A 26341-nucleotide genomic window follows, 5' to 3' on the forward strand; every position below is an offset into this window, starting at 1 on the left:
TGAAACTTTCTATTTTCAAAAAATTCGAGTACATGAATATTTTGATACAGATCAAAGAATATTCTGATTCAATTTAATTTTCCATAATCATATTTTCCTCCCCCAATAGTGATTCAAGACCTATAAACTCCAACTGCCATTTCTTATTGTTAATGAAATATTTAATTTACCGTAGAAATGGTGATAGTAAACTTTGAATGATGAAAGTAATTCTGTATTAATTAGGTTTCAAGCGCCTCTCAAGCGAAATTAGCCTTCCATTTTCGAATTGCCTCTAAGTGTACTTAAAGAATCAGAGCTATTAATTACTTTATTATTTGGCACTTTATTCAGGAATTACATTCAGATGGGAATTGTAAGAAGAAAGCCTAACCGTTAAATAAAAAATGATTGATAGCTTTGTTATTCATTTCAAACTGCATATTCCTTACTTAAATATGATGAGATCACAACTCAATTTAGTAACCACATTCAAATAAGTGATCTTTAAAATCATTGAAAGTACATAGTAAATCCAAGCAGAGATTTATTGGACCATATAACAAGTCAACAGTTTTAAAATGGAGTTGAGAAATTTAAAAATGATTTTCAGTATATTGGCCTTGATAACGTCTCCCAAATTCCACTATGTCTTGATGGAACCGTTCCCCCTGTTCTTCCGAATAACCTCCCATATTATCTTTAAATTTATCTAGATGAGAAAATTCGTGACTATGTCAATGATCAGCTCTTGGTACTTTTCAGCTCTATCACGTTGAGCCCCAACCAAAATTGATAAACTTTTGGATCCTAGGAAAAATTTATTTGAAATAAAAAGTGCGAAGAAATGATATTTTTCCTTTCCCCAGCGCCTCGAGCGGCCCCCTATCACCCGCACACAAAAAACATTTTTAGCATTTCTTATTCGAAATAAATCTTGTCATTATACTTCTTTGAAGTTACACCTACTTGCAGTATGGAAAAACAAAATTTTGATAGCTGCTTTATCCTTTGAAATTATGCTTTTTTGTAGAGTATACAAAAATGTACAACGTTTTTTAAGGAATATTATATGAGATAACAAATAATTTGGTTGAGGTCATATTTAATTATCAGCTACGTTTGTTTTGTGTTGAAACATTTAGAAAGATGTGTAACGCATTTATATCTAAGCTCTTTCTCAAGGGTTGGTAAGACTAGTTTGATTTATGATCCATCCAAATTTTGGATAGTCCTCACAGCACACACATCCCTTGGACCCTGGAGTTTATTTCAGATGAAATACGCCGAGTGGTCCATAGGACCGCTCTGGGCTATGAGGTAAGTTCAGTTGCGGGCCTATGGACAGCGCTGGGACTCAACGTGCTATGGTTACTACTGTCTTAAAACTGATTCAAGCTTTTTTCTCTTCGACAATTGCTTCCCGTTCAACATTAGATTTTCCTACTTCGTGCTCATCATTTCCACTATCCCACAGTCTTAGATAACAGGTTTAGTATAACCAGATTGCATTCCTGTCAAAAATCACACCATCTTGAAATCACCAATAACTTCCCAAATGTATTCCATATATTTAATTATAGGTAATAGCATTTCATTATTGTCGTAATTTTCTTTGAGACGTACCGAATTTGTTAAAGGCGGCTACAGACGTAACTGCAAGCTTAACAAGCATGAATGTGATCACGCTTTTTGTGCAAGCAAGCTTGAGCGTCTGTAGGAAAAATCTGCACAAGCTTTTAAATTGATTTTTCCTACAGGCGCTTAAGATTGCTTCCACAAAAAGCTTGATCACATTCATGCCTCAATGGAATCGATGGAAATTTGTTCCTATTGTGTAGTAGAACAGCTTTCGGACTGTCAATTAAAAGTCGCCATTCAGATATATGACAAGAAATACCGATTTCATCAAATAGACCTTTCACGTAATGGCAAAAACTTCCTTGCTGAAGAAACAAGAAAATTCTTCATGACGTTTTCTTTGACAGGATATTCGAACATTTAATTAAATTCCATTGTTTTAGCCGCGATGCTTGTAACGCGGCTTTACTTTTCGAAATATATAAGTCTCTTATTAAGTCATTGAGATCTTGGGAGTGGAAAGCAAATAACTCGCTTTATTTTGTTTGACGATACGCTTGACGCTACTATCATGAAACGCTTGACGCTACTATCCTAAAACCGCTGCGAAGTGACTGTGAAGATATAGTATGTATTGTCAGAATACAATATGATGGGAAACATGTTATTGTGACTATACTATACCCAGAAACATTTGAAAAATCAGTGGTTTAAATAGGAAGAAGGAACCTCGACAGTTAATAGCACAACTGTAGACAATTTTGTTGAATGTATAATTTTCATAGGCTCTAATCAATTATCCCTCACATTTTACTGATCTAACACCACTGGTTTCCCAGATATTGAGTCCATAACTTCAGTAGTACAAATCTACTCAGAACTATCTATGCTCTTGAATAAGTTCTTAATCCTACAAGATTATTAAACAAAGGACTAAATGCAAAAATTCGGGAGTGAATAGATGACGTGAAAATAATGCTGTGTAATATATTTAAGTATATTATCTAAATTATACAGTCGAATAACATGAATACTTAATGATTGATTACGTACGTCTATGTAGTGTGTTTGACGGAATAAATAATTCTACACTACTATCCCGAAAGCCAGGGGCGACTCATGCCCAATGGGTAACAATACGTAACTTTCACAGGGACAATCTGTACAAGTTAATTTTTTAATCAATTTTAGAACAAAAAGGTACTCTTCCTTTAACTCGATAAAATTCATGGATTAGGAGATATGTAGATTTTTAGATTGTTATACATGTCAAGGATACCGTTCGCTGTAAAGAGACATTCTGAAAAAAATTATCATAAATTGTAATTATTTATGGAAAATTCTCAAATATTTTTTGGAGAACTAATGAATGAATGAATAAACATTTGCACTACATACTATTGAAGATCATATTAGTAGGAAAAATTATTTTTCATCTAGTAGGCTACTGTTTAATAAGCACTACGTGATATTCAATTGAGAATTGCTAGAGATATAATTTGTTAATGTCAGTTTATCGTAAATCTTCTCAAAACCTGTTATCAATAATTATCAAATCGTATTAAAAGTTTCAATATAGTGTAATTTACCTTTAGTGAATATGCCGACACGCATTTGATATATGGTTTGGCTTCTGCTAGCTCGTCAGAAGACAGAAGGTTGTCTAATAATTGCTCTCCGGGTAGAATTATACCCGACTATAGAACTTTTGTTAGGGTTGATCGCAGCTTACGGGGAACAGGTTTGTTTACATAAATTGAATGAACTAGTTTTCATTATTTTACATAAAATGATTACACACGAGACGGTTTGATCAATTCTCATAATTTACATTTATGGACCGATGAAAATCCTGTCAGTAGAACTCAAATGAAGAATCAACATCGATTTTGTCTTAATGTGTAGGCAGAAATAATGGGTAATAATTTATTGGGTCCATATCTATTTGATACTAATCTGAATGCTCAACGATGCTTAGAATTTCTCTAAAATGATTTCCCATCCATGTTAAGTGATATTTCTCTAAACATTCGCAGAGACATGTGGTTCATGCACGATGGAGCCGCTCTCGACTTTCTAAATGATGTAAAAAATCATCTTAATAAAATTTTTCCTACTAGCTGGATGGGTCGGGGAGGTTAACACGTTCCCCTGGATTAAGTACAATGAATTTTTTTTGGGGGGGATATTCCTTCCATTGTGACGCTGTAGAGCAGAATATTTGAATGCTCTGTGTAGAGTTTGTAGAAGTGCAAGGTGCCCACTTTTTTTATTTTTATTTGATAATTTGTAGGCTAATCAACTAAATTTGTTACATTAAAATTTTTTCCTTATGTAAGTATACAGTTCAATTAGACATGTTTTATTGCGTTTTAATACCTCCTGTGAATATTTTCAATGAATAAACACATTTTATGATAATTTTCTCCAGAATGTCTCTTTATGGCGAACGATTCCTTGTGAAGCCAATAACCACGACGTTTGTACATATGTAAAAAATATGAATTTGTGGAGTCAACAAAAGATATAACACTGAATAATGGTTATATTCTGATATCTTCAGACGCAGTATCACTTTTTACTAATATAACTAGAATTTTAGTAAATAACGATGGAGTTGTGGACACTTACGTTAAGTGCAAACTTATCAATTTTTTTGTATGATGTTTTAAAAGATATGGGTAATATCATTATTTTAATTTGAACAATGGTTATTGAATAATCTTTTAGCAACATAAAATGTGAAGAAACTAATAAAAAAATTCATGTCACTTGAGTAAATATTTATTATTGATGTCATGGGTGACAAACAGTAACATGCCTATATTTCCTATTTTATTTTATTGTATAAATGAGAGAATTATGAAATTTATAAAAAAAATAAGGTATGTAAAGTTGTTTTATTGTAGCCAAAATGTGGTGAGACTCTACAAACAACTGGAAGGCACACTCATGGGAAATCCTGTTAGCCCAGTTTTGGCTTATTTGGTCATGAATGATCTGGTTGCTGGAAGTTGCAACTCCCCTCAATACATACGTTTAGCTCCTATTATCCCAAGTTTAACTAGAGGGAAGAAAGAGATGGTGCAATCTCTTTTTTGGACACAGTTTTGGCGACCGAATTGTGAATTATTAAAAAATTGGTTTTCCAAACATTCAGCAACAGGCCGACTGCACAACTTTTATTCGAACCATCCTTGGAGACAAAAATTGAGGACAATAAAAGGGTTTATACACAGGGTTAAACGTTTAAGTACTCCTGAATGTAATACTGATAATAATAACAAAATCAGATAAATTCTCAAAGTTGATGGTTACCCAATGTTCGAGTGTATAATTTAGAAAATATAAATTCTGATTTTGCAAAATTAAAGACTTATTTTCACGTCATCTACACATCTAATATTCTATAGAAATATTAGAATAAATAATGTATAAATAATAAGTGATAAACTTTGGTATTTTCAATATTCTATATGTTGTTGTGTATACTATATAATTTTTCAAATTTCTTGTCACTGAAACAATTATAATCAAACTTGAATATATATGTTCTCTCACAAAAACAAATTATCAATCTGAATATCTATTTATAGCCGACAATCCTTAAATTCCATACCATTTCCTGAGTTTTGTGGCTCGTTACTCGAGTTGATTAATTCGAGAATCTTGTTTCAATTTTATTTTCTAAATTTTGATAATTCAACCGCCTATTTGAAACATATCCAATGGTTCATATTTCATCTGGAAACTGAGATTTTGATAAATAATTAATTGAGCTTTGGAGATGAATCCGAGGATGGATAGAGATACGAATGTTTGTAAGCAATCATTTTGATTTTCCTTATGCACCAATGATGATTGTGCTATTCACTGTACACCTCAAAGCGGAGTTTGATTAATGGACTTTACGTAGAATTTAGAGAATAAAACTTATTTTCAATTTATTAGCATCATTGACCTCGAATTTTTTATTAAAATGGAATATTGTTTTTTCTGTTCGTATATTTTTGAACATTACCATTATATCAGATATTTAGCTTTTGATTCAATTTATTTTGCACTTTTAATATTGTCAAATCGCCTTGAATAATTATTTAAGCGGTTGGAGATGTCGGCATATAAATTATTGCAAATGATAGTTTTTTATAAAACAAACAACTTGTGTGGTCGCGTGATCATCAGTGTCAACAAAGATTTCTATTTCAACATTGCCCAATTTTGTAAATGTTCCTTCATTAGTTAAAAGCTTCCATTTCTCGATTCCTTTCTTTGATAAAAACCTATAGGTACAGCAAATGTCTCTTTAAATTCATACCAAAATAAAAAAATAATTACGATAGACAGTCTTAAGTAAAATGCCATCGCCTTTCACAACAATCACAGCTTTAGGCGTCGGGACATGCATTCTATATAAACTCTTGCATTTGAGTTCCATCTTGTGATATATTGTGACATCAGCTTCAATTAACTGTGGCCTAATGGTTACCAATGCCTTGCTATGGCCCGTTTAGCAAGCTCTCACTGGTTCTTAATAGGATTAATATCAAGTAAAATACGAGGGCCGTTTTTTTTCAACCTTCGATCACTCCGTGCGACGTTACGCGGACAGAAGAAAGCAGGCATGCACTGTAGGCTACTGCGAAGTTCTCGCACTACACACTCCACCATTGTTGACATTCAAGAGTCAGTCGGCGTTGTGCTACAACCACGTAAACATGTCCCTCATTATCTATGCTCCCGCCAAGTGTGATTCGTTTTCTAAGGGCTGAAGGCAACAGAGCTGCAGGAATCCATCGGAGAATAAGTCGTGTGTAAGGGGAAAACTTCATTAGTGATGATGTTGTGCGTGAATGGTGTCGAAAGTTTGAAGATGGTCGTAATGATGTGTATGATGAAGGGGGTCTAGATCCGCAGATTAACCATTACTGGTTTGTCTACGGAATTTCCAGAAGTTCCAAGATCTGTTTTGTAGTCTATTGCTACTGAAAAGTAACCATAATCTTTTAGTAATGAAATTATTCTCTTATAAGAACTTGTCTTTTATTCATAGCCTATCGGAGGATGAAAAAAAACAGCCCTAGTAATATTTTTTTCAGCCAGAAAAGTTGTTGAGCTTTTGGTTTTGGTGCAAGGTGTCTAATCGTTGACAGTATAATTAATCCTGCCTAATGGCAAGACAAGCTAGATGAATTCGCGTCATCGGACGAATAAATTTTTGCCAATCAATTTTGGAACGTTAAATCCTCGTAGAAGCATTTTTGTAAATGATCATAGCGATAATAATTGTTGATAATTTGTAGTGCTCACTCGGCAAGCTGTAGTTTTTTAATAGACCAACGATGAGATTTTCGTAAATATTTCTGCGGATTAGACATAGAGTCTTGTGAATTATCGATTGTCAAATGAAAAAAGTATTATATTGATGTAGATTTTTCGTTGCAGGTATCATTACATCAGGTGGATGTATGGTGGGAGAACGGTTAAGCAGTAGTGGTTCCAGATTAAACATAGCTTCACCACCTCTCCAATGTGCTGCTTCACATGCTGTTTCGCGCAAAACTAGCACAGAAAGCATTCACAGGGTACTCAAAAGTGTTTCTAGGCAGAGCCTTTTAGGTAAGTCGAGCTTGTTGGATTTCTATTAAAATATTGTAACCATACATCCCCAGCGAGGTTACGTAATCGCGGACACTTTGTACGAGACCAGTTTAACATTATAATATAATTTACATGGAAAATTATCAATAGATACCTTCGAGACCTTAGCGAAACCATATTTTTGGCTTAGATGCAAAAAATTATCGCACTACAATTTCAGCATGCTGGTCAGACTACTGGTGGTAGTAGGAGATGAATACCACTAAGTTCTTCGATCTTATTCCGCATAACTTTGGCAGTATGTGGTTTAACATATGTATGTTGTAAGTGAATCCATTTTCAGTTAACTAAACTTTGATATTTCTCTGAAAAAAGCAGCTGTGCACAGTACACCTCGGCATTAATAGCACGCCCACAAGGAATGATTCCTAACTTTTCATAATTTCACCAGATACACAACAAGAATCGGGCTCTCTTTACGACGGGTTCTGGTAATTGTCCTTTGTCTAGCAAGTCTAATCAGTGATTTTCCATGCTCTGTTAGGTAAATCCATTTTTCTCCGCAAATAACAATGGGTCTAATAAGACGATTATTTTTCGACAGGAAAAGTAGATTGTACACACCTCTACTTGACGTATCGCTCGAATCTTAATTAATTCGTCTGGCTTTCCTTGAAATCTTTTATAAATCTTATGCTAATTGGTGATGTATGGTATCTTTAAGAGGTTCAAGATAGTTCGCTAATCGTTATTTAGTTTACAATTACAACGTTCATTAACTATGTTATCTTCAATGCCACATACTTTCATTGCAGCACGGCTGATTTAAACTTTAGTTTCCAATAATATCTTGACAATACAAGAATTTCATATTTATCGCACTCCGTACTATTAATTATAAAAACGTTAGAAAATGTTTGAATTGAGTAATTTTCACCAACATCACTTATGAGGCTCCTTCTGTAAATAAAATAAAATTATCCGTATATTTGTCTTGGCGTCATTATTGGTTGGTTCACCACAATAATAAGTATCTCAATATCTACGAACGCTATAGGAATCTGCAGCAATTTGTTATTTTCGTACGTGTTCACTACGTTGAAACAAATTGGACAAGATACGTGTATTTCCGAAGAAATAACAACGGCTTTCTTTTCCGAAATACTTCATCAAATGAACAGATTTTCCTGCAATAGAAGATTGCGATATAGCCTTCTTTTATTACAACCACTTTAGATAAAAATATTTTCGTTTTATACACTTCGAAAATTAGATTATAATACATTTATTAATTAATTATAGTACAAACTTCGCATTTCTACTACATTTTTAAAAATTCGTATTTATTAAAGTACAAATGCTACATGTTTAATTTTTATACCAATAGAATGGGTTAGTTTCAAATTTTTTTTTAATGTATTACAAGAGTAAGCAGGTGATGATAGTTCCAGAAGCGGCCGCTAGAGTTCTCGTGGCAATAGGCCGCCATTCTCTGTCACTGCCATTTGTGAGTAAGATGGCGACTGTGGAGCACAAGGTATTCTGTGTTATTTAGTTATCTGTATTGAGTTATCGAGTATTATCTGACACAGGCTGACCGCGTGTGTCAGATAATGATGTCAGACGGATAGAAGACAGTTTGTACCAATAGAGAACTTGGAATACTCCAACCAACTGTATGGAAAGTTCTAAGAGGGCGTTTGCTGTACAAGCAATACCGTTTAGAACTCGTGCGGGCTCTAAGCTCTAATGACAAAGAGAAACGTCTCGAATTTCTCGGTAATGTGCTAGAAATGATGGAGGATGACACATTTGTACGGCGTATGATTTTTAGCGATGAAGCCACTCTCCACCTCAGTGGAAATGTCAACAGACATAATGGGGTTTGCAAAATCCACATACAACATTGCAACACGAAAAAGACTCATCGAGGATAAACGTGTTCTGTGCCTTATCACGTACAAAGGTTTATGGACCATTTTTTTTGCGGAAAGAACTGTGACTGAAATGTTGCAACAATGGCTATTCCACTAAGTTATGGAAGATTCTCAGGACTTCATTTTTCAACAAGATGGAGCTCCACCCCATTGGCACCTGGATGTACGAGGCTTTTTAAATGCGCTGGATTGATTGCAGGGGAAATGAAGACCACCTGGCTCTACACTTCTGACCACCGAGCTCTCCTGACCTCACTCCATGTGATTATATCTTATAGGGCTATGTTGAGCAAGCTGTATTCGTCCCGCCTCTACCAACAACTCTGAACTATCTGTGGAACCGTATAATTGCTACCGTGCACTCAGTAACATAAGATACATTTGTGATGTATGTGTGGGATAAGTTTGGCTACCGCGTAGATGTTTGCTGGGCAGCAGCTGGAGGCCACATTGAACACTTGTAACACATTGTATAAAACTTTGAAACTTTCTCTTTTAATTTTTAAAAGTGGGTCCATCATTTAGAATAACCCTGTATGTGAAAACTGGAGCTAATTTCATGTACTTTCAGGAGAAAAATCCATAGTAAAACTAACGAATCAATGGCAACTATAAATTAGAAGGAGCAACTTGGAAATCTTTTGCTAAAAAATTTGTTACGAAACTAGAAGGCTGAAAATTAGTTTTGAACCTTCTAATTACATCTGAAAATTTTGGGTGTAACATGAGCATTAAGGTACATTACCTACATAGCCACTTAGACAGGTATCCTGAAAATCTGGGGTCTTATAGTGAACAAGCAGATGGTTACCGTAATGAGAGATAAATACCACGGTCGCTGGGATGATTATTTGATAGTAAATTACTTCTGGAGTGTCATACCAGTGCTATTGGAGTTATTTACATACACTTGTAACATTCATGCTGATTCAGAAAATGGAATTCAATCACGAACATATGACTTTTGACGTGGATTAAACCAACAGCAATGTACCAATCAACTCAATGACGGATTTAGACAGGATGCCGCCCTAGGGAATGAATATAGAACACTAGGGAAAGAAAAATTGGAATATATAATGAAAAGATAAAACATAATAAAATCTATAAGACAAGTAAATACGTATAGAGAGAAAAGCAACTGCATTCTATAATAAAAAAATGAGAAATTGTAGACCAATGGTAGGTAGACTAAGAGGTAATTCAAATTATATAACTTATATATTATGAAATAAAATAAAAAACGTTAAAATTGTAATGTACTAAAAAAATTCACAAGCGCGCTACCATCATGAAGATTTATTAAATGTATTATATCGTTTTTGAGATTTTAGTAATTCATAAAATCATTTTATTCATAGGAAACTGGAGAACCAATATCTTAAGCGTAAATTTCTATTTAGAAGTGAATGAAAAGATTTTTGCGTTAAAACCATTCACTATCGACTCCGACTACAATTTTCACATTCCAATATATCAATAACATCAATAGTTATAGTGAAATCCTAAGTCACCTGGTATAATATTGATTAAAAATTGAAATGCGTAAACGAAGTATTTAATCACGTTTCGTAATTACAATATTAAATGTAATCTATCATTGTTTATTCTATGAACATACCCGATTTGCATATAATAGTTATGCCAGATCGAATCTAATCATATCTGGAGGGAAGCTAATGCAGTTGAGAAACTCTCTCAGTTCATTGTTTTCATAGCTGGAGGTCTCTACGGAAACAAAAGTTTTGCGAACACATAAATGGATCATATTAAATAACTATCTATTAAATACAGTTAAAAGCTCATCTCGAAACTGAAGATAATCCTCAACTACAACAATTTCAACCAACAAATAGTGATTATAACATTTTTCACACATTTGCTGAACTTCAAGAGTATAGAACCGGAAGGACATTATATGAAAATGATATTTTTGCTTCTTAATTTTAGAAGATATGGCGAAATTGTAATGTAAAAATTGATTTAATCATATTTAATAGATTTCTCGTTCGTGAATGTGTTTATAAAATCTAAACTTTGCCAAAACGTTCTTTCAAATGCTAGTTCACTGTACGCTTTAAGTTAAGTCAAAAATTTTTATGGTAGACATCAATTGACAGGTCTATACAAAGGGGGTTTCAAAAAAAGGTGAACCCGTCTCTAGGATAGATAGAAAACTGAAAAATATTTGGGGCTTACATCCAATGAATAGAGGAGGCTACAAACACTGTTCGTACTAAATAATATTGTACATAACTCTTTCAATATTAGATTTATTGAGAAAAATTTCAAGTGTACTTGAACATCATTTAATTTTACACCAAAAAGATACTGTTGATAAAACTCGATACCGCCTTCGGAATATTTTGATTTGAAAATTATGTAGAAATAACCGATGCTGGTATAAAATATTGATAAAGTTATTAATTATTATTATTATTGATGAGTAAACACTATGTGAATTGATAATTTTTTGTCGCCCCATTGATAAAACAGATACATTTAAAAAAATTGGGACTGATGGCTTTTGTTTCTTGTAATATTTCACAAAAATCCAGTCTAATCGGTTAAAGATATTTTTTTAAGCTTAAATAAGTATGGACACTGAGCTATTGGAGGCATTCGTGTGAAACAAACAACAATTCGATAATCATGTATTGTGCTTCTGGGTTCTGGGACTGTTGTTTGTTTCAAACTAAGGTCCCCAAGAGCTGAGTACCCATAATTATTAAACTTTAACTACATTTTACACGGCAATAGAATTTTCTCTGAGTTTGCCGTGGAGTCAATAATAATTATATTTCTAAAACCTTCTTATTGGTTAAATTAGATATTGTTAATCAAAATGTACTCAAATTTTGAATACACTGACATGTTATTAACCTTAGGCGAGAGTTTAGGAAACTCTAGTGCAGCTGTTAAGCGTTATGCAGAAAAGAAACTTACCAAGTATAAATACATTTAGAGCCATTGAACGACGTTGTCGAGAAACTGGGAATGTGAAACTTGAAAAAAATAAATTCTGATAGGCCAAGAACAACAAGAACCATTAATAAAGAAAATATAATTTTGAATTTAGTTGATTAAAATCGAAAAGTTAGCGTGATGAATGTGGCAAGACAAACAAACCGGTTAGAGTGGATTTTTGTCAAACATTACGAACCAAATTTTTTAAAATGTATTCTTTTTACAGACGATGCGACAAGGTATGTTTAATTCCAATAATGCACGCTACAGGTGTGCAACAACAAATTAATAGGCTGTCACATTCTATCTGGAAATTTAAATGGTGATATGTACCTGGTGATTTTTCTAGCAATCAATTATTCGAGATATTAGAAGATTTAACGTTAAACGATATCAAAGATCTCTATTTTTTATGCACGATGGAGCTCCACCAAACTTTGATAAAATGTGTAGTAATTGGTTGAGTAACCATTTTCCGAATCGATGAATTGGTAGAGGTGCAAAAGCTCATTGGCCTCCTAGGTCAAGCGGTTTCAATACTTTGGATTACACAGTAAAAAAAAGTTTATGCACACCTCAAGAATTGCAAGACAGATTCCAACGTCACTTGAATGATCTCATAGCTGAGACCCGTTAAGAAGATAAATAGATTCTTTAGAAAAAACGATTGGCTTGTGTATTCGTGAAAAAGAAGGACATTTCGAACACCTACTCCAATGGAATTTCATTTTATGTTATTAGCTTTCTTTTAGATTTTCATCTTGTGATTTTTTGTTTAATTGTACTTGGTACGAATCGTGTAATTAACGTAAAAAAAAATTCATTGGATGTATCAGCTTCCAAAACATATTCGTATAAAATTTCATTACAATGTTGTCAGTAGTTGCGACAAAATCGTATAAAACGTGTCTTCAACGCCCTTGAATACGGATGGCGTTACGAAAATTTTTTACTGAGCAAACCCCAAATATTTTTCAGTTTCCTATCCATCCTAGAGACAACTTCACCTTCTTTTGAAACATCCTGTATATAGTTCAGCACTAAACCTTGACTTTAATCTTCTTAAGTATTCTTTCCCACTTCCTTCGTTGCTGTGCTGACCCTTCTTCTTTCTTCCTTCGGTACCATTCGGTACAATTCTTTGCTGCAGTTACCTGGTAATGTGACCTAACCATCTTGCTCTTTGTGCTCAAACTAATTGTATTATTTCATACCTCTTGTGTATTATTTTTGGTCCTCTGGCTGCACATCTTCTCCAGATACCTTCTGCCATTTTGACTTCGCCATAAATTTTACTGATGACTTTTCTTCTCTTTATTCTTGTCTTTTTTGTCATTATCCAAGTTTCCGATGCATGTTGAGCTGCTAGTCTTTCAATAAAATTGTTTCATAAATTCTTATTTTGATTGCTGTTGAAAGGTTTTTCGTTCTCAGTATTTTGATAAGCAGCCCAGTGCTCTGTTTCATTTTAAAACTCTATTATTTATCTCATTTTTTTCTAGGTTTGTGAATGTTATGGTTGATCCATAACAAGATGTTAAACTTGATAAACTTTCTCAAAGTTATATTCTCTTCCAGATGTTATACATTTAGTATGTTTGTTTCCATCTGGGATATCTCAGGTATTTTGAGAATAACATATATAAATATTATCAGTTTTAAGCAGTAATAAATAGAATTTCCCTTTGTATATGTTTATTTCAGCTTCTTTCTGTCATTCTTGAAAATTACCCTGTGAATTGCTTTGAAATTGTACCCTGATTTCAATATTTTCTTTTAAATTATACTTACAATGTAACTTCATTTGTATTTTTTTAAATAATATAATTGATGGAAAGAATATTTTTTATTCTAATCAACTCCTAGACATAAATAAAAATAATATTACAAATTTCTATCAAATCCACTAGAGAGGAATTGAAAACAATGGGACCTTTCCAATTGCAGGAGGTATAAGCTCTTCTTAAAACCCCTTCATTCTAATGAAATATCAAGGGTACTTGAGTTCTTTGATTTATATTTTAATTGAGATAATTTAAATCATAAAACAATTAGCCTTCGCCTTTATTACTTCCACGTTATACTCACTACCATCATTATTTTGAATAGCGAAAGGGTTGATGTGAAAATTTGTTGATAATGACTCTAAAAGTTACATTAATTGTCTTACGTCTTAAGATATGTAAGTAAGTTAAGATTTTTTTCCGTGATTGTTTATTTACTTCTTAAACAAAATAAAGTGGCGTGTAGTTAGGTTAGTCACTTTATCAAAGATGTTTACTTCTCTGTTTTGCCGCTGGTTTCAAACTAAACCAATCAGAAAATTACACCTATTCATTGGGGCTGAAGTGGTTTTGCATAGAAATTAGCTTATAATGATTCTGTTAGTGAGAAAAATCATCAAGAACGATGATGTAAAGAATCACTAGTAAATAGGCTCACACAATTGTTTTCTTAGATTAAATGTTATTATGGAACTCGAAAATGATATCGAGTATCATATACGTTGTAGTTATTTTAAGAATTGAATGAAGATGTTCATTCGTAAGTCTTATTCGATGTTTGTTCTCATTTATTTTCATGAAGGAAAACATCTGTTCACATAAATAGGTGCTACCAAACTTGCAGAAAATGCGTGCTGCATGCTTTTTTATTAATTCCGTGTAATTATCCAAACTCTTAAAATATTGTGTATAAAATGTAAGAGCGTTGGTCTCATTAAATTTTTCTTCCAAAATACTGTCCGATTGATGATCTATCATCTCCATTTGCAAATTAACTGGTGCCTGTGAAGCTTCAAAATTGAAAGGATTATTGGAAATTGGAAATTACATTTCATTCATTTTGTGAAAGTCTTCAAAACAATTGTTGAATTTCTTAATCAAATTTTGCAGAAGTTGAGAATATTCATCCAATTTTTTTTGGTTCACTGTGCTAAATGATCCAAAGTTTGATTTTTTCCTGATTTTCTCAGTCTCAACTTTGTTTCAAAGGCTTGATTATATAAATATATTTGAGTGACAATCAGTTTTTTGCCCTGTAACTTTATAGATCAGTCGAGTGTTTCTTCATATCTACCAAAAAGACACAATCAATCATTGTCATAATCAATTGGTTTGCCTTTTCTAACATGAAAGCTTGAATAGGGTCACGTATGCAAGAAAACTTTCTAAAACTACTCCTCGAAATAGGGGACATCAGAAAACTTTTTGTCTACATCTTTTTTATTTATAGGTTGCGTGATATGGTCCATTTTTAAATGTTTCGATGCCCATTATTCCTGATGTATTATATATTGAAATCCCACAAAACTTCCTGATGTTTTCTGTTTTAATTCAGTTTCAACGCCCGAATGTTTGCCAACCATGGCAGGAGCGCCATTCGCAATTGTGCTGCTAAGTATATTCCAGTCGAGTTCATATTCTGCTATCAAATGCACAATTACAGAATAAACATCATTCGCTGTTGTAGTACCTGTCAATGGAACGCACTTTAATAGTTCTTCAGTTATTTCAAAGTTACTGTTGATGCCTTGTATAATAACGTCAACTTGAGCTGTATAAGTTTGTAATTTCCTTAATTTTCTCCTTTGGTTGAAGAGCCAAATTTTGAGATAAATCACTTATTCTTAAAACAACAGTGTTTCTTGAAAGAGAAATATTTCGATTTATTAACTTTTGAGATGGAAATGAAACATCGGTAACTTTCAACATGGAGTCTCTAATAAAATCACCATGAAAGGTTTTGATCTTTTCGCGATTTTTAACGCAATAATAAAACTTGATATCAGGGCATCTTTGCTCTTTGTATTAGCTTTATTAAACATCGATTGTTGACCTTGAAGTTTAGATTTTGAAGATGACAAAGTGTCGATTCTTATTTTTTCAGTGTAACAATAGTTAAATTCACTCTTATTTTCCTCAACAAAAGAAAAGTGACTAAACATCTATTAGGACAATCACTTACCAATACAGATTCTCGATATGCTTCCTTGAAACTAAGAATTCACTATTTCAAAAATTGATTTCTTTTGGATACATTTAAACCACCCAATTGTAGGGAAACCCAAGCAGGGATTTCGGAGTTCACTAAAGACTAATATTCAGGTGGATACCTTGTGCCTGGGTAAGTACCTCCACCAAATATGAGCCCCATAAGTAAGGCTGCATGTCAAGGTAAAAAGATCAGATAATTAAAAAGAAATGATCGCCAGAATATCTCGAGCACCTCAGATTAAGTTAGGGTGAGCTAAATAAATGCTGGAAAATTTATAGAGGATTGAACCATACAGTTACATGAACTGCTTTTCTCCTCAAGAAAAGAAAAGCTTAACAAATATTTCTTGCATAAATATCATAAAAATGACAATATAGCAAGAGCAGTGAACAATTTATAATCATTCAATTTTGGTCGAACTTTCAAGTTCCACTACAAATTTTATATTAAGTATCATAATTGAAGCACATCCACCTATTTTTCCGAATATCAACGTGCAACAATTTATCACATACTTTGAGTTGTATTTTCTTTTTTGTCATTCAGGAGCGCTCCTTCCATTCTCTCACTAAAATCGCTGTGCGCAAAACTCCTAAAATATACTGAGAAACACAATTCAATGGTTTTCTCCTCTCAACATCTACGCCACGATAGTTTCTGCTAATAGTTCGTTGATGTGAAGTTCCATCCATCGTCCACAGTAGAAAAACGCGTGCAGAGTATCATCATACACTCAATCGCAGTAGTGGCAACCCCTTGAATCCTTTTTCCTCATTCTGTGCAAATAGCGCAAACAATACCCATGTTAGGATAGAAATTGTGTGAAATAATATACAACTTCACCATGGTACTATCTATCTAAGGTTACAAGCGTGGAATCAATCGCTTCGTCCATCTCTCTCTCTCTCTGATCGGGCTTCCAAGAATTTTGCTATTCTCACTCCAAATACCTCTGCTTTTTTCAGATGTGTAACGTTTTTGTTCCAAAACAAGAAGTTTTGCCGAAATAACTCCCGCAATTATCATTACAGCTGGCACCGAGACTGTTCGATAAGCTCAAAAGACTTTTCTTTTCACCTTGACTATTTTTTTGACACTCCTGGATTATTAGGACTTCGGTCCACATCTCTGAGCAAAAGATTCGACGTTGGCCATTAACCTGCTTAATATGGCAACACTTAATATGTTGCGGCTTCATCAACTCCAAATCGAATCTGCTCCCAGAAGTTCAACCTACTATCAATTGTTATTTCAAGATACCTGACTGTGACTTTTGTTAGCTCATCTCCCACTCGAATAGGAATAAAATTATTGGTCCTTTATCCCGTTTTGTTCGGAGCAAAAGAAAGTACATGATCTTTCATCCAGCGGTTGATCAATCTCTACACTTCATTTAGTTTTAGCTGGGCTAGCTACAGAGCAGCACTTTGATTCAGAGTCGTATGACATGGTCAGAAGATTGTCATACAATAATATAACATTCTTCCATCCGCTTCAGAGCAAAATAATGTGACTCGAGATGGTGCTTCATCACCAAAAGTTGATCGACACACTGCCGTTGGTTCAATAGAAATAACAAATTTCATTTTGTGACCAAAATGAATGTACCTGTGAACAACTCAAATAGGCCTCGTAAATAACATTTGACATATTCACATCAGTGTTGCCATATCTATCTAAAGTAGTAACCCTCGTATTTGCGTCCGTAGCTTCCGTTAAATACTTTTCTTGTCTCAAAGGAATAGTCCTTAAGGCCGAATTTCGTTGACTCAACAATGTCCTAAGAACATTTATTTCAACTTAATTGATGAACTTCTTAGTAGATCAACAAAAAAGCTTGATTGAACCGAACTTTAACGTTCATTGTAGTGAATAGATTGGAAATCGCTGTCGAGTTGAAGCTCTTAACATCACAGTTAAGTTTTACAACTCTACTGGACTTACTACCGCTAATATAAAGACTATGTTACCGTTCAGTTTTGATCATTATAAATTACTCCCTTGTCATAATCATTATCATCCATATAAAAAAAAGTTTTGAATAATTATTAAAGCAAGTTATGAAAATAACAACAAATTCTATTTGATATATTCCAGGCAATTCCTAAAAAATATACAGGCAGGTATTCTATTAACTCGTTATTATCAAAATCAAAAGTACAAGGTGTGATATTAGAAATCACTTTGCACTGTCACTAGCAGTGAAACCGTTCCAGTTCATTAGTCAGTTACTACAGCTGCTTAGGATCGTTTTTGTAATATTTGACGTATAATATGCATCATATTCACCTCAAGCATTGAGTAAAGTTCAGAAAAAGTTCTAGAGCATCTCACAAAATGTTGAAATCTGTCTGTTCTGTTGACATAATTGCTTTTTACTGAATACAAGTGGAAGTAAGTCAACGTTTGTAATATACTACGACCTCAAAAACCAAAATAAAAATGTAAGAAAACCTCGACAAACTGTTAATAGAGATGAAATTTCATGGTTATGACCGCGAAATGCTCTCAAAACCAGTAACTTATGAATAAAACTCAAAGGAAACAGTTTTGAGATGACTCCTGACATTGAAAAAGCACTTACAGAGTAGATAAAAGCTGTTCTTAAAGAAACCTTCCAGTAATGCTTGCAATTACGGATTAAACATTTAGACAAGTGGGTTGCTAACAGAGAGCAGTACTTTGAAGAAAATTAATTTGAATATCATGTTACTCTAAAACTTTGTTTTCAACAAATTACTTCCAAAAGCAATTTAACAAAACTCAGTTATATAATTTTCACATCAAACTTTTTACTAGATATAATAATATTGATAAAGGGTGGATAAATTATATCGATTAATCTGATATGAATTAATTTGACGAATAAGAACAATGATTGAAATGAAATGGAATTGAAAAATCGGAACTGGAATAGAGGATATATGTATTCCAAATTATATTCCATTGTTATAAGATAGCAGATCAGAGTTGTTGAGTTATTTTCAACCTCATTCCTTATGTATCATCACGATTTGATCTTTCACTTTATTCTGAACTTCAACCAATTTCAACAAGACATTGTGAGATGGGGAAGACAACGTAAGAGGCAGTGGTACAACTATGTAAGACGGATGGACGAGAACAGGCTTCCGAGAATAGTCCTAGAAAACAACCCGCCCAGCTCAACGCTTCCCGGGAGACCACCTAAGGAAAGGTAGTTGGCAATCCACCTCTCAGGAAAAGATGGAGAATCAACAGATCGACAGATCTCCAAAAAGTAGAAGAAGAAGAAGAACTTCAAAACCTCACTAAATGATGATCTTCTTGTCCATATTCTTAAACTAGTTTCTTTGAAAAGCCTCCTAATACTCCAATCTGTTTTCCCTATTTTACCAAAATTAACGTTTCATGCATATATGAAACAAGATCTATAAAAACATTCAAAGCGATTCCCGAAAAGGTAAGTTTAAGGTAAGACATTAGAAAAATCACTTGAACTGGAGTGGATTGTTATCAAGAGGATACTTCCAAGAGGATGCTCTAACCATTGATATGTGCACAGAGCTCACTTTGAACCTGAACCATCACAATAGGAATCATCTGGTAGTTAAACAGCTGTAAAATGAATTATTTTTCAAATGATCGAGCCCAAGGTGATCATAAGATGTCGATAAACACTAAATGTAATAGGCATAGAAGACAATGTTTTCCTAATGTGCAGACACAATTGTATATAAGAAAGAAGAAGCAAATGATCTTGTGAATGAGGGGACTTAGATTCAGATAAAAAAATAGAGTCGAAACAATGGAATTCATATTTGGTAATTACGAAGCTCTAGACGAAAAGTGTTTGTTCTCTCGTGACAATTTGACAATGAAAATCAGTAGAACTTCGTTACGATTTAGTGCCTTACTTGTCTTAATACTTTCCCAGATATAGCGCAACAGTTCAATAACCATAATTGGTGGCGAAAAATAAAGATGTCGAGGATCTTATTCAAAATTTTCTTCGGGGACAGTTGGTTTCATTCAAATCCATTGGAATCGCCAGGATTACCACCTCACAATTTGCTGTCAAAAGTAGGATCAGTTGTCATCATGATGTGTAACATTGCTAGGTCCTAGTACGTCTGGCCTTTGCGATGACCATAAATAATTCGCAAGGCCAGTCGTTGGAAGTTTACGGAATCAACTTGGATTTTCCCTGTTTCGCATGGACAATTATACGTCGCGTGTTCGGGCGTCGATAAACCACAAAACAAAACAAAAAATATGGTTTATCAGAGAGCTTTAAATTGATTAACAGACTGTATCATAACTGTCAATAAATAGCCAGTGATTCAAGAAAATTCTGTTGTGTAAGTAAACAACATCATGTGTAATTAAAACCGAGCTTATTTTTATTTGTTCCAATAAAAACCGGACTCCTTTTGTTTGTTGCAAGGAGGATCTCATTCAAAATTTTTACCGGGACAGTTGGTGTCTTTCAAATCAGTCGACACTGTTACGAACCACGATGACGTACTCAACTATCCCACGTAGTTTTTAAATTCACTGGAATTGCCTGGATTACCACCTCACAATTTGCTGTTGAAAGTAGGATCAGTTGTCATCATGCTGCCTAGCATTGCTGGGCCCTAGTTTGAGACCCTATAACTCCTCACGGATATCACTTGGTATAGAGGTAAATTGTCCCCGATCGTGATATTTTGGACTCCCCTATACAACTCTGTACTGTGTTTGTCATTATGGAGGAGACCCTTTATTAAGAAAGCTTTGAAATAATAAGATTTTGTTCAATTTTTTCTTTTTTGAAACATCTCTGTCCTGTCAAAGATCTCCTTACAACAATTTATTATATTGTTATATATATCATATTGTTTTTTTTTTATTGCAGATCTGGTAGGATGCAAACTGGGCATGTCTAAGCAACCGCGCGCACACCTGCAACAACCACGTCAGTCCCACCATTATCAGCATCAGCAACACGAAGTTGGCTATTATTCGTCGTCGCGCGATAGTATCGCTTATATCAACCGCGCGGCTAATGTAAGTTCGGCGGCTAGTGAGCTCGATTTATCACGCAAGGCCAGACGAAAGGACTTGCGAAATCGGTTAAAATTGCCATCGAGTGTTGCTCTCGTGAGTTCGGGCGAAGGACCGTTATTAGGAGCGTGGCGAACTGCTCCTGGTTCCACAGCCGGTACCAATCCACCTTCATCAAATCACCTTAATAGTAATAGCAGTTGCAATGGGACCGAAAGGTAACGATCAACATATTTACACATAGAAACAAACTTTATTTTAGTGAAAAAAGTATAAAAATATTTTATTCATCCTCATCGGTAATTTCCCAAAATTTTCGAAAAGTACATCCAATACCGATATCTTTGTGATTGTAATAAATGAGACTGACGAACGTCGACAACGATATGAGATAAAGAAGTAGTATAGCTAATTTTGGAATAGCTGATCCAAATATAATCGGTCTTACATAGTCTAATACAACTCCTTCCAAACCCCTAAAAAAGACAATTTTATGATTAAGAAATAAATTCACAAGTCAAATTTCGAGTAAAGCGAGGAAAGTGACATTCAACACACGAGTAGAAATTTATTCTTGTGAGTATGTTCCTCACTTTCCAGCGAATTATGTACAATATTTTTTCCACGACTCCCACAACTCAATGAACTTTTTTTTAATTCACATATTTCAAATTAAGAATTTATTTGTTCTACGTCCGTTATGATATTCAAGTTTTTTTTGCAAACATCTGCATTCATAAAGAATGTAATTTTTTCACGATTTTGCGTTAAAAAAGTGCCGTAACGTGTTTTTATCAAAATAGTGAGCTGTGAATGCTTTCTTTCTCATGACAATTCGTTTCTCCCATAAACTGTGACACTTTTATTTCTTGTTATTCGTTCAAGAAAATCCGTTTTGTATCTAATTAAAAGGAGTGTAGAATTATTATTATTATTATCATTATTATTATTAGTGATAGAGAGTAATAGCGAAGAAAGTTTAATTTGCACACCAGAAGATGTTGTTGAATCGGCAAATAGAATTCTTTTCTGGAGTGGCGTACTAAAAAAGGCATAAACAGCTTCACAGAAAGAGTGTTACTAGATTACTTTGAAACTAAATCCAAAATGTGGAAGTCTTCAACACTTTGGTCGACTTATTCAAAACTGAAAGGCACCCTAATTGTAAATAACGACGTAGACATCAGTAAATACTCGAATCTCATTGCATATTTGAAAAATAAATCAGTTGTAAGTTTCTGTTGCAAGCTCCAGACGATCATTGTTAGCTTAGATATAATTTGTAAAATCTTCCAGGTTGCTTTAATAATCGGAATCGCAGGAGCTCTGCGAAGGGAGAAATTATATAAAATGAAGTGTATCGATATTAATAATACCAGAAATGTTTTAATTGTCATAGTACCTGACACAAAAACTCATGTTCAAAGTCGATATACTGACAATAGATTAAACTTAATTTATAAAAAATATAAAAACCAACGACCCACTAATATCAGAACAGATCATTTCTTCTGGCAGTATAGAAATGGAAAATGCAAAACCCAAAATGTAGGTATCAATGCCTTTTCAAAAATTCCCTCGCTTATCGCAACATATTTGAATTTACCCAATCCAAAAAACTACCCTGGGCATACATACCGACGCTCCTCGGCGTCTCTATTAGTGGTGGTGATATAATTGAACTAGGGAATCACGGTGGGTGGAAATCCAACTCAGTTGCAGAGGGTTACGTAGATGACTCAATCAAAAACCAAATGGATTCCCTAGTGAAAATTTAAACGGAAACGACAAGTTTGAATTCAAGCAAAATTGTAAATTCCCACTAACAATCCAATAAGTACTATAGATTATATACGATTTTATCTCTTTGAACTCGTTAAATGTTGGCAATTCAAGTACCAATAGTAATATAACTTCTTCTTCACTTCAAATTAATAATACTTACAGTTGTACTTTTAATATTATTATCACAGAATAAAAATTGCGGTCAAACCGTCCTCCTCGTGAAAAAAGTATTACTCAATTGTTGCATAAATAACTATTTAACTCTTTATTTTGGTTTGGTGTGGTTTAAAAGCGAATTTTCAAGTCTTTTAAACTATATTTGATCATCACTTTTCAGTTCTATTTATTGTAAAACCGTCCTACTTGTGACAAAAACTATTACAGTATTCACTGTAATTATTTTTTTTTTGTAATGACGGTTTTTATTTCAAATTTCCATCAAAAAAACGCATCGATTTGCTTTAAATTTTGATAAAAGCTTAAAAAGTGGAATCCAACTTATGCCGCTATATGTTTTTACTTTGGCGATGAATACCACCCCAACTAGGAGGTGGTAATTTTTTTTTAAACTAAAGAAATCGATAGATATGCACAAACTATTCTATGGAGTTTTTTCGAAAAATTGATACTTTTAGACTATTTTGTGATTGAAATTTTTGTTAAAAAAAGCTTCTTTTTAATGGATTCCTCACAAATAACTCAAAAAACTTAGATTGTATCAAAAAACTGTGAGTAAGTTAGATTTAGCTTTAAACAGATATTAAGGTGGAACTTATTCAATGAACCGAAAATTTTTAAAAATTGAAAACTAAATGAAATGGTCAATTTTACGAAGAATATGTATTGCATTTTCAGTATTGTGAAATATATATTTCAAGCTTCTATTACGTGCGTAATTATCTAGAAACCTTTAAAGCCCTACAGTCAGATACCTCTACAATGTCGTGCGTTATATTCCTAAAGACCATTTGACATGATACAATACAAGCATGCGCAAAAGTTCAGTTGTTTGCTCCATGCAAGATCTCGCACTTGCAACATCATCGGATTGGTGTCTTTTTTATTGCGTGCAGCTGCAGTTCTAGGGAGAAATCTAGTTACTTTTGGCTTAACAACCAACCTGTCCATCAGGCTCCAAAACCAAAGCAGCAGTTGTTATAATTATTGACAGTAATCTACTGAACACTTTTTCACTTCGTTACTTACTTACTTACTTACTTACTGTTATCATCATTTTTAAACCGGTCACAAAATATTGATTCAAATTTTAAGTAAGGTATTTGTTCAATTCACCAATTGAATTTTTGTTAATGGCAGCCGTGATGCAATGACAAGAGACATGCGACGTGCAATAATCATCTATGTAATCTTTTTAATGTTAAGCGACCTTAACACACGCGTACGTTCGAAATCGTCAACTTCAGTAGCTACTAGATTAGATGATTCATATTTTATGATTGACTGCAACAAAATTAACCACAGGCTCTAATCATAGTAAATAAATTTTGCTTCAGTACGTTTTACATTGAAAAATTAATAATTTGACGACAGTTCGAGGACCAACGGTTTTAACAAACAAAAAAATGCTTAGGGGGGAGTACGGATGTGGAGAGTTTACTATGCGTATGAGCATTAGCAAGAACTGACGCCATTCAAGCTGCTCAAAGCTTAAAATGGCTTTCAACAATTGTAAAAATTTTGCTACATTTCGGCGAATTCATTGAAATAAGAAATACAAAGCCATACCAGAGCAGGGTTGGTAGATACGCCAAAAAGATTGATTACCTGGATGTACCATCAACAACCGCTTCAGTATTTTTTGTGCCTTCTCGTTAAAATTTGAAGGAACAGCTACCGCTATGACCAATGTCTGCTCTACCACATCTTATTAATTTAGAAAAATTCAACCTATCTAAACTTGAAGCAGAAATATCAGCTTGAGGGTTGAAACATTGAATTTTGCTTAGGAAGAGCATCATAGAATCTGTTCGCGATTTTTTACGAAAAAAGACGGACTTTGTAATTACATTAAAGGGAAAATTTTGTCTATAGTAGCCGGAATGTCTTTTGAGTGTTGTTTTTTCATACCCAACTAATCAAAATCAGTACTCAAAAATTGTATCTACTCACCAATTCATATGTAGACATGTCAAACCGGCAAAAAGATCATTTAATACTATATTAGGTGCGATAAAAGTTGCAGGTATTACTCCCAGCAAAAGTAAATTCACAATTTTTTCCAATGGCCATAGTTTAGCGTGATTGCTGCTCATCAACCGTTTTGGTCCTATATTTGGTAGAATTGTTAAAGGAAGCCGTTGCAATAATTTGGAATGGTTGGTTGAATTTCGTGACTTCGATAACTGCGTGAACCATTTTCTCGTTTTGGATTGACTGGCGGTTCCTTGCAAGATATTTTGAAACACTGTAATATTCAAAAAAAAATGAGACAGCTGTTGAATAATTTTTCAAATTAGTTGATAATCATTGAATTGACATTGTGATAATTAAATATACCTGAAGGTCTCAATGAATTATTCAAAATTATAGCTAGGGCCATTATTTTCCAATATGATAAAAATAAAAATCAGTTGAACGATTAGATATGTCAAATCTTGATTAAAAGTCAAAATGCACAAATCAAGAGGGTGTATATCATTTAATAAGCTTTGCTTATGTCATCATATACGGTTTTCATTATATTATATCTCTGTTTAGGAAGAATGGAAAAACTTCAAAAATGTGTCAAAATCGATAGAAAATTTATCACTCTAACTTATAGTCAAAGTAAAAGCATTCACACATTAAGACGTCCAGACAAAGAAGATAAGCCTAACTCGTAATAAAAAGATAAGACTTCCCAGAAACTCCCATAGAACCCAGGGAAGAAACGTCAAAAATGACAAAGGGTGGTGGAATGTTCTTCTTCGCATTCATCCACGGATTTATTCGGGGGTGGATGCTTAGAGGGACGGGATTTCTCATGCCCTTGTGTGTGTAACGGTTTGATTAATTTCGTATGTTAGTTTTTATTGCAGTAGGTATTTTTCTCTTGATATTTCATCAAAATAATTTGTTTTGAAATCGCAGTGTAGGTTAAAAACTTAGAATTTTATTTATCATTCAAGTCAAATGGCATTATTTTTAAGAGATAATACCGAATAGAAAATTGTACGCTCCAAATATTTCAATGTGATTTTGAATATCATTATATTTCTATTTTTTGCCGATCATTGTTGTTTTGTTATTAGTACGAAGTCATTCGATCGATTAATCACCGTAATAGCCTTTTTTTCTCTCCCTCTCTCAACATATTTCATACAAAATTTTATTTTTAAATGAAAATACGTGTTTTCTCTCTCCATTTTCAGCTTATCAGCTCCATAAATTCAAACAAAGTTTCACCGAACATTTTTTCGTTTTATAAATTTTTTCTAATTTCTACATTCGTTTACCCACTTAATATG

General features: G+C 33.6%; 2 protein-coding genes across 3 annotated transcripts in view; one reads left to right on the plus strand and one right to left on the minus strand.

Moving 5' to 3' along the window:
- The window catches only part of LOC130901196 (cyclic nucleotide-gated channel rod photoreceptor subunit alpha), a 386005-nt gene that overhangs the window by 185213 nt on the left and 174451 nt on the right, over positions 1–26341 (plus strand). For both annotated transcript variants that reach the window (XM_057812379.1, XM_057812380.1), the window contains exons 4-5: positions 7006–7179; positions 20941–21307. In XM_057812379.1, coding sequence (XP_057668362.1) covers positions 7006–7179; positions 20941–21307 — 541 coding nt within the window. The remainder of the gene's footprint in view (positions 1–7005; positions 7180–20940; positions 21308–26341) is intronic.
- Positions 21323–25525, minus strand: LOC130901197 (succinate dehydrogenase [ubiquinone] cytochrome b small subunit, mitochondrial-like). The gene is made up of 3 exons (XM_057812381.1): positions 25392–25525; positions 25005–25299; positions 21323–21565 (listed from the first exon to the last, which is right to left on the minus strand). Exons 1-3 carry the CDS (start codon positions 25432–25434, stop codon positions 21373–21375), a joined length of 531 nt encoding a protein of 176 aa, XP_057668364.1. The 5' UTR covers positions 25435–25525; the 3' UTR covers positions 21323–21372.

Source organism: Diorhabda carinulata, chromosome X (genome assembly GCF_026250575.1).
Source record: "Diorhabda carinulata isolate Delta chromosome X, icDioCari1.1, whole genome shotgun sequence".
NCBI classification, from domain to species: domain Eukaryota; kingdom Metazoa; phylum Arthropoda; class Insecta; order Coleoptera; family Chrysomelidae; genus Diorhabda; species Diorhabda carinulata.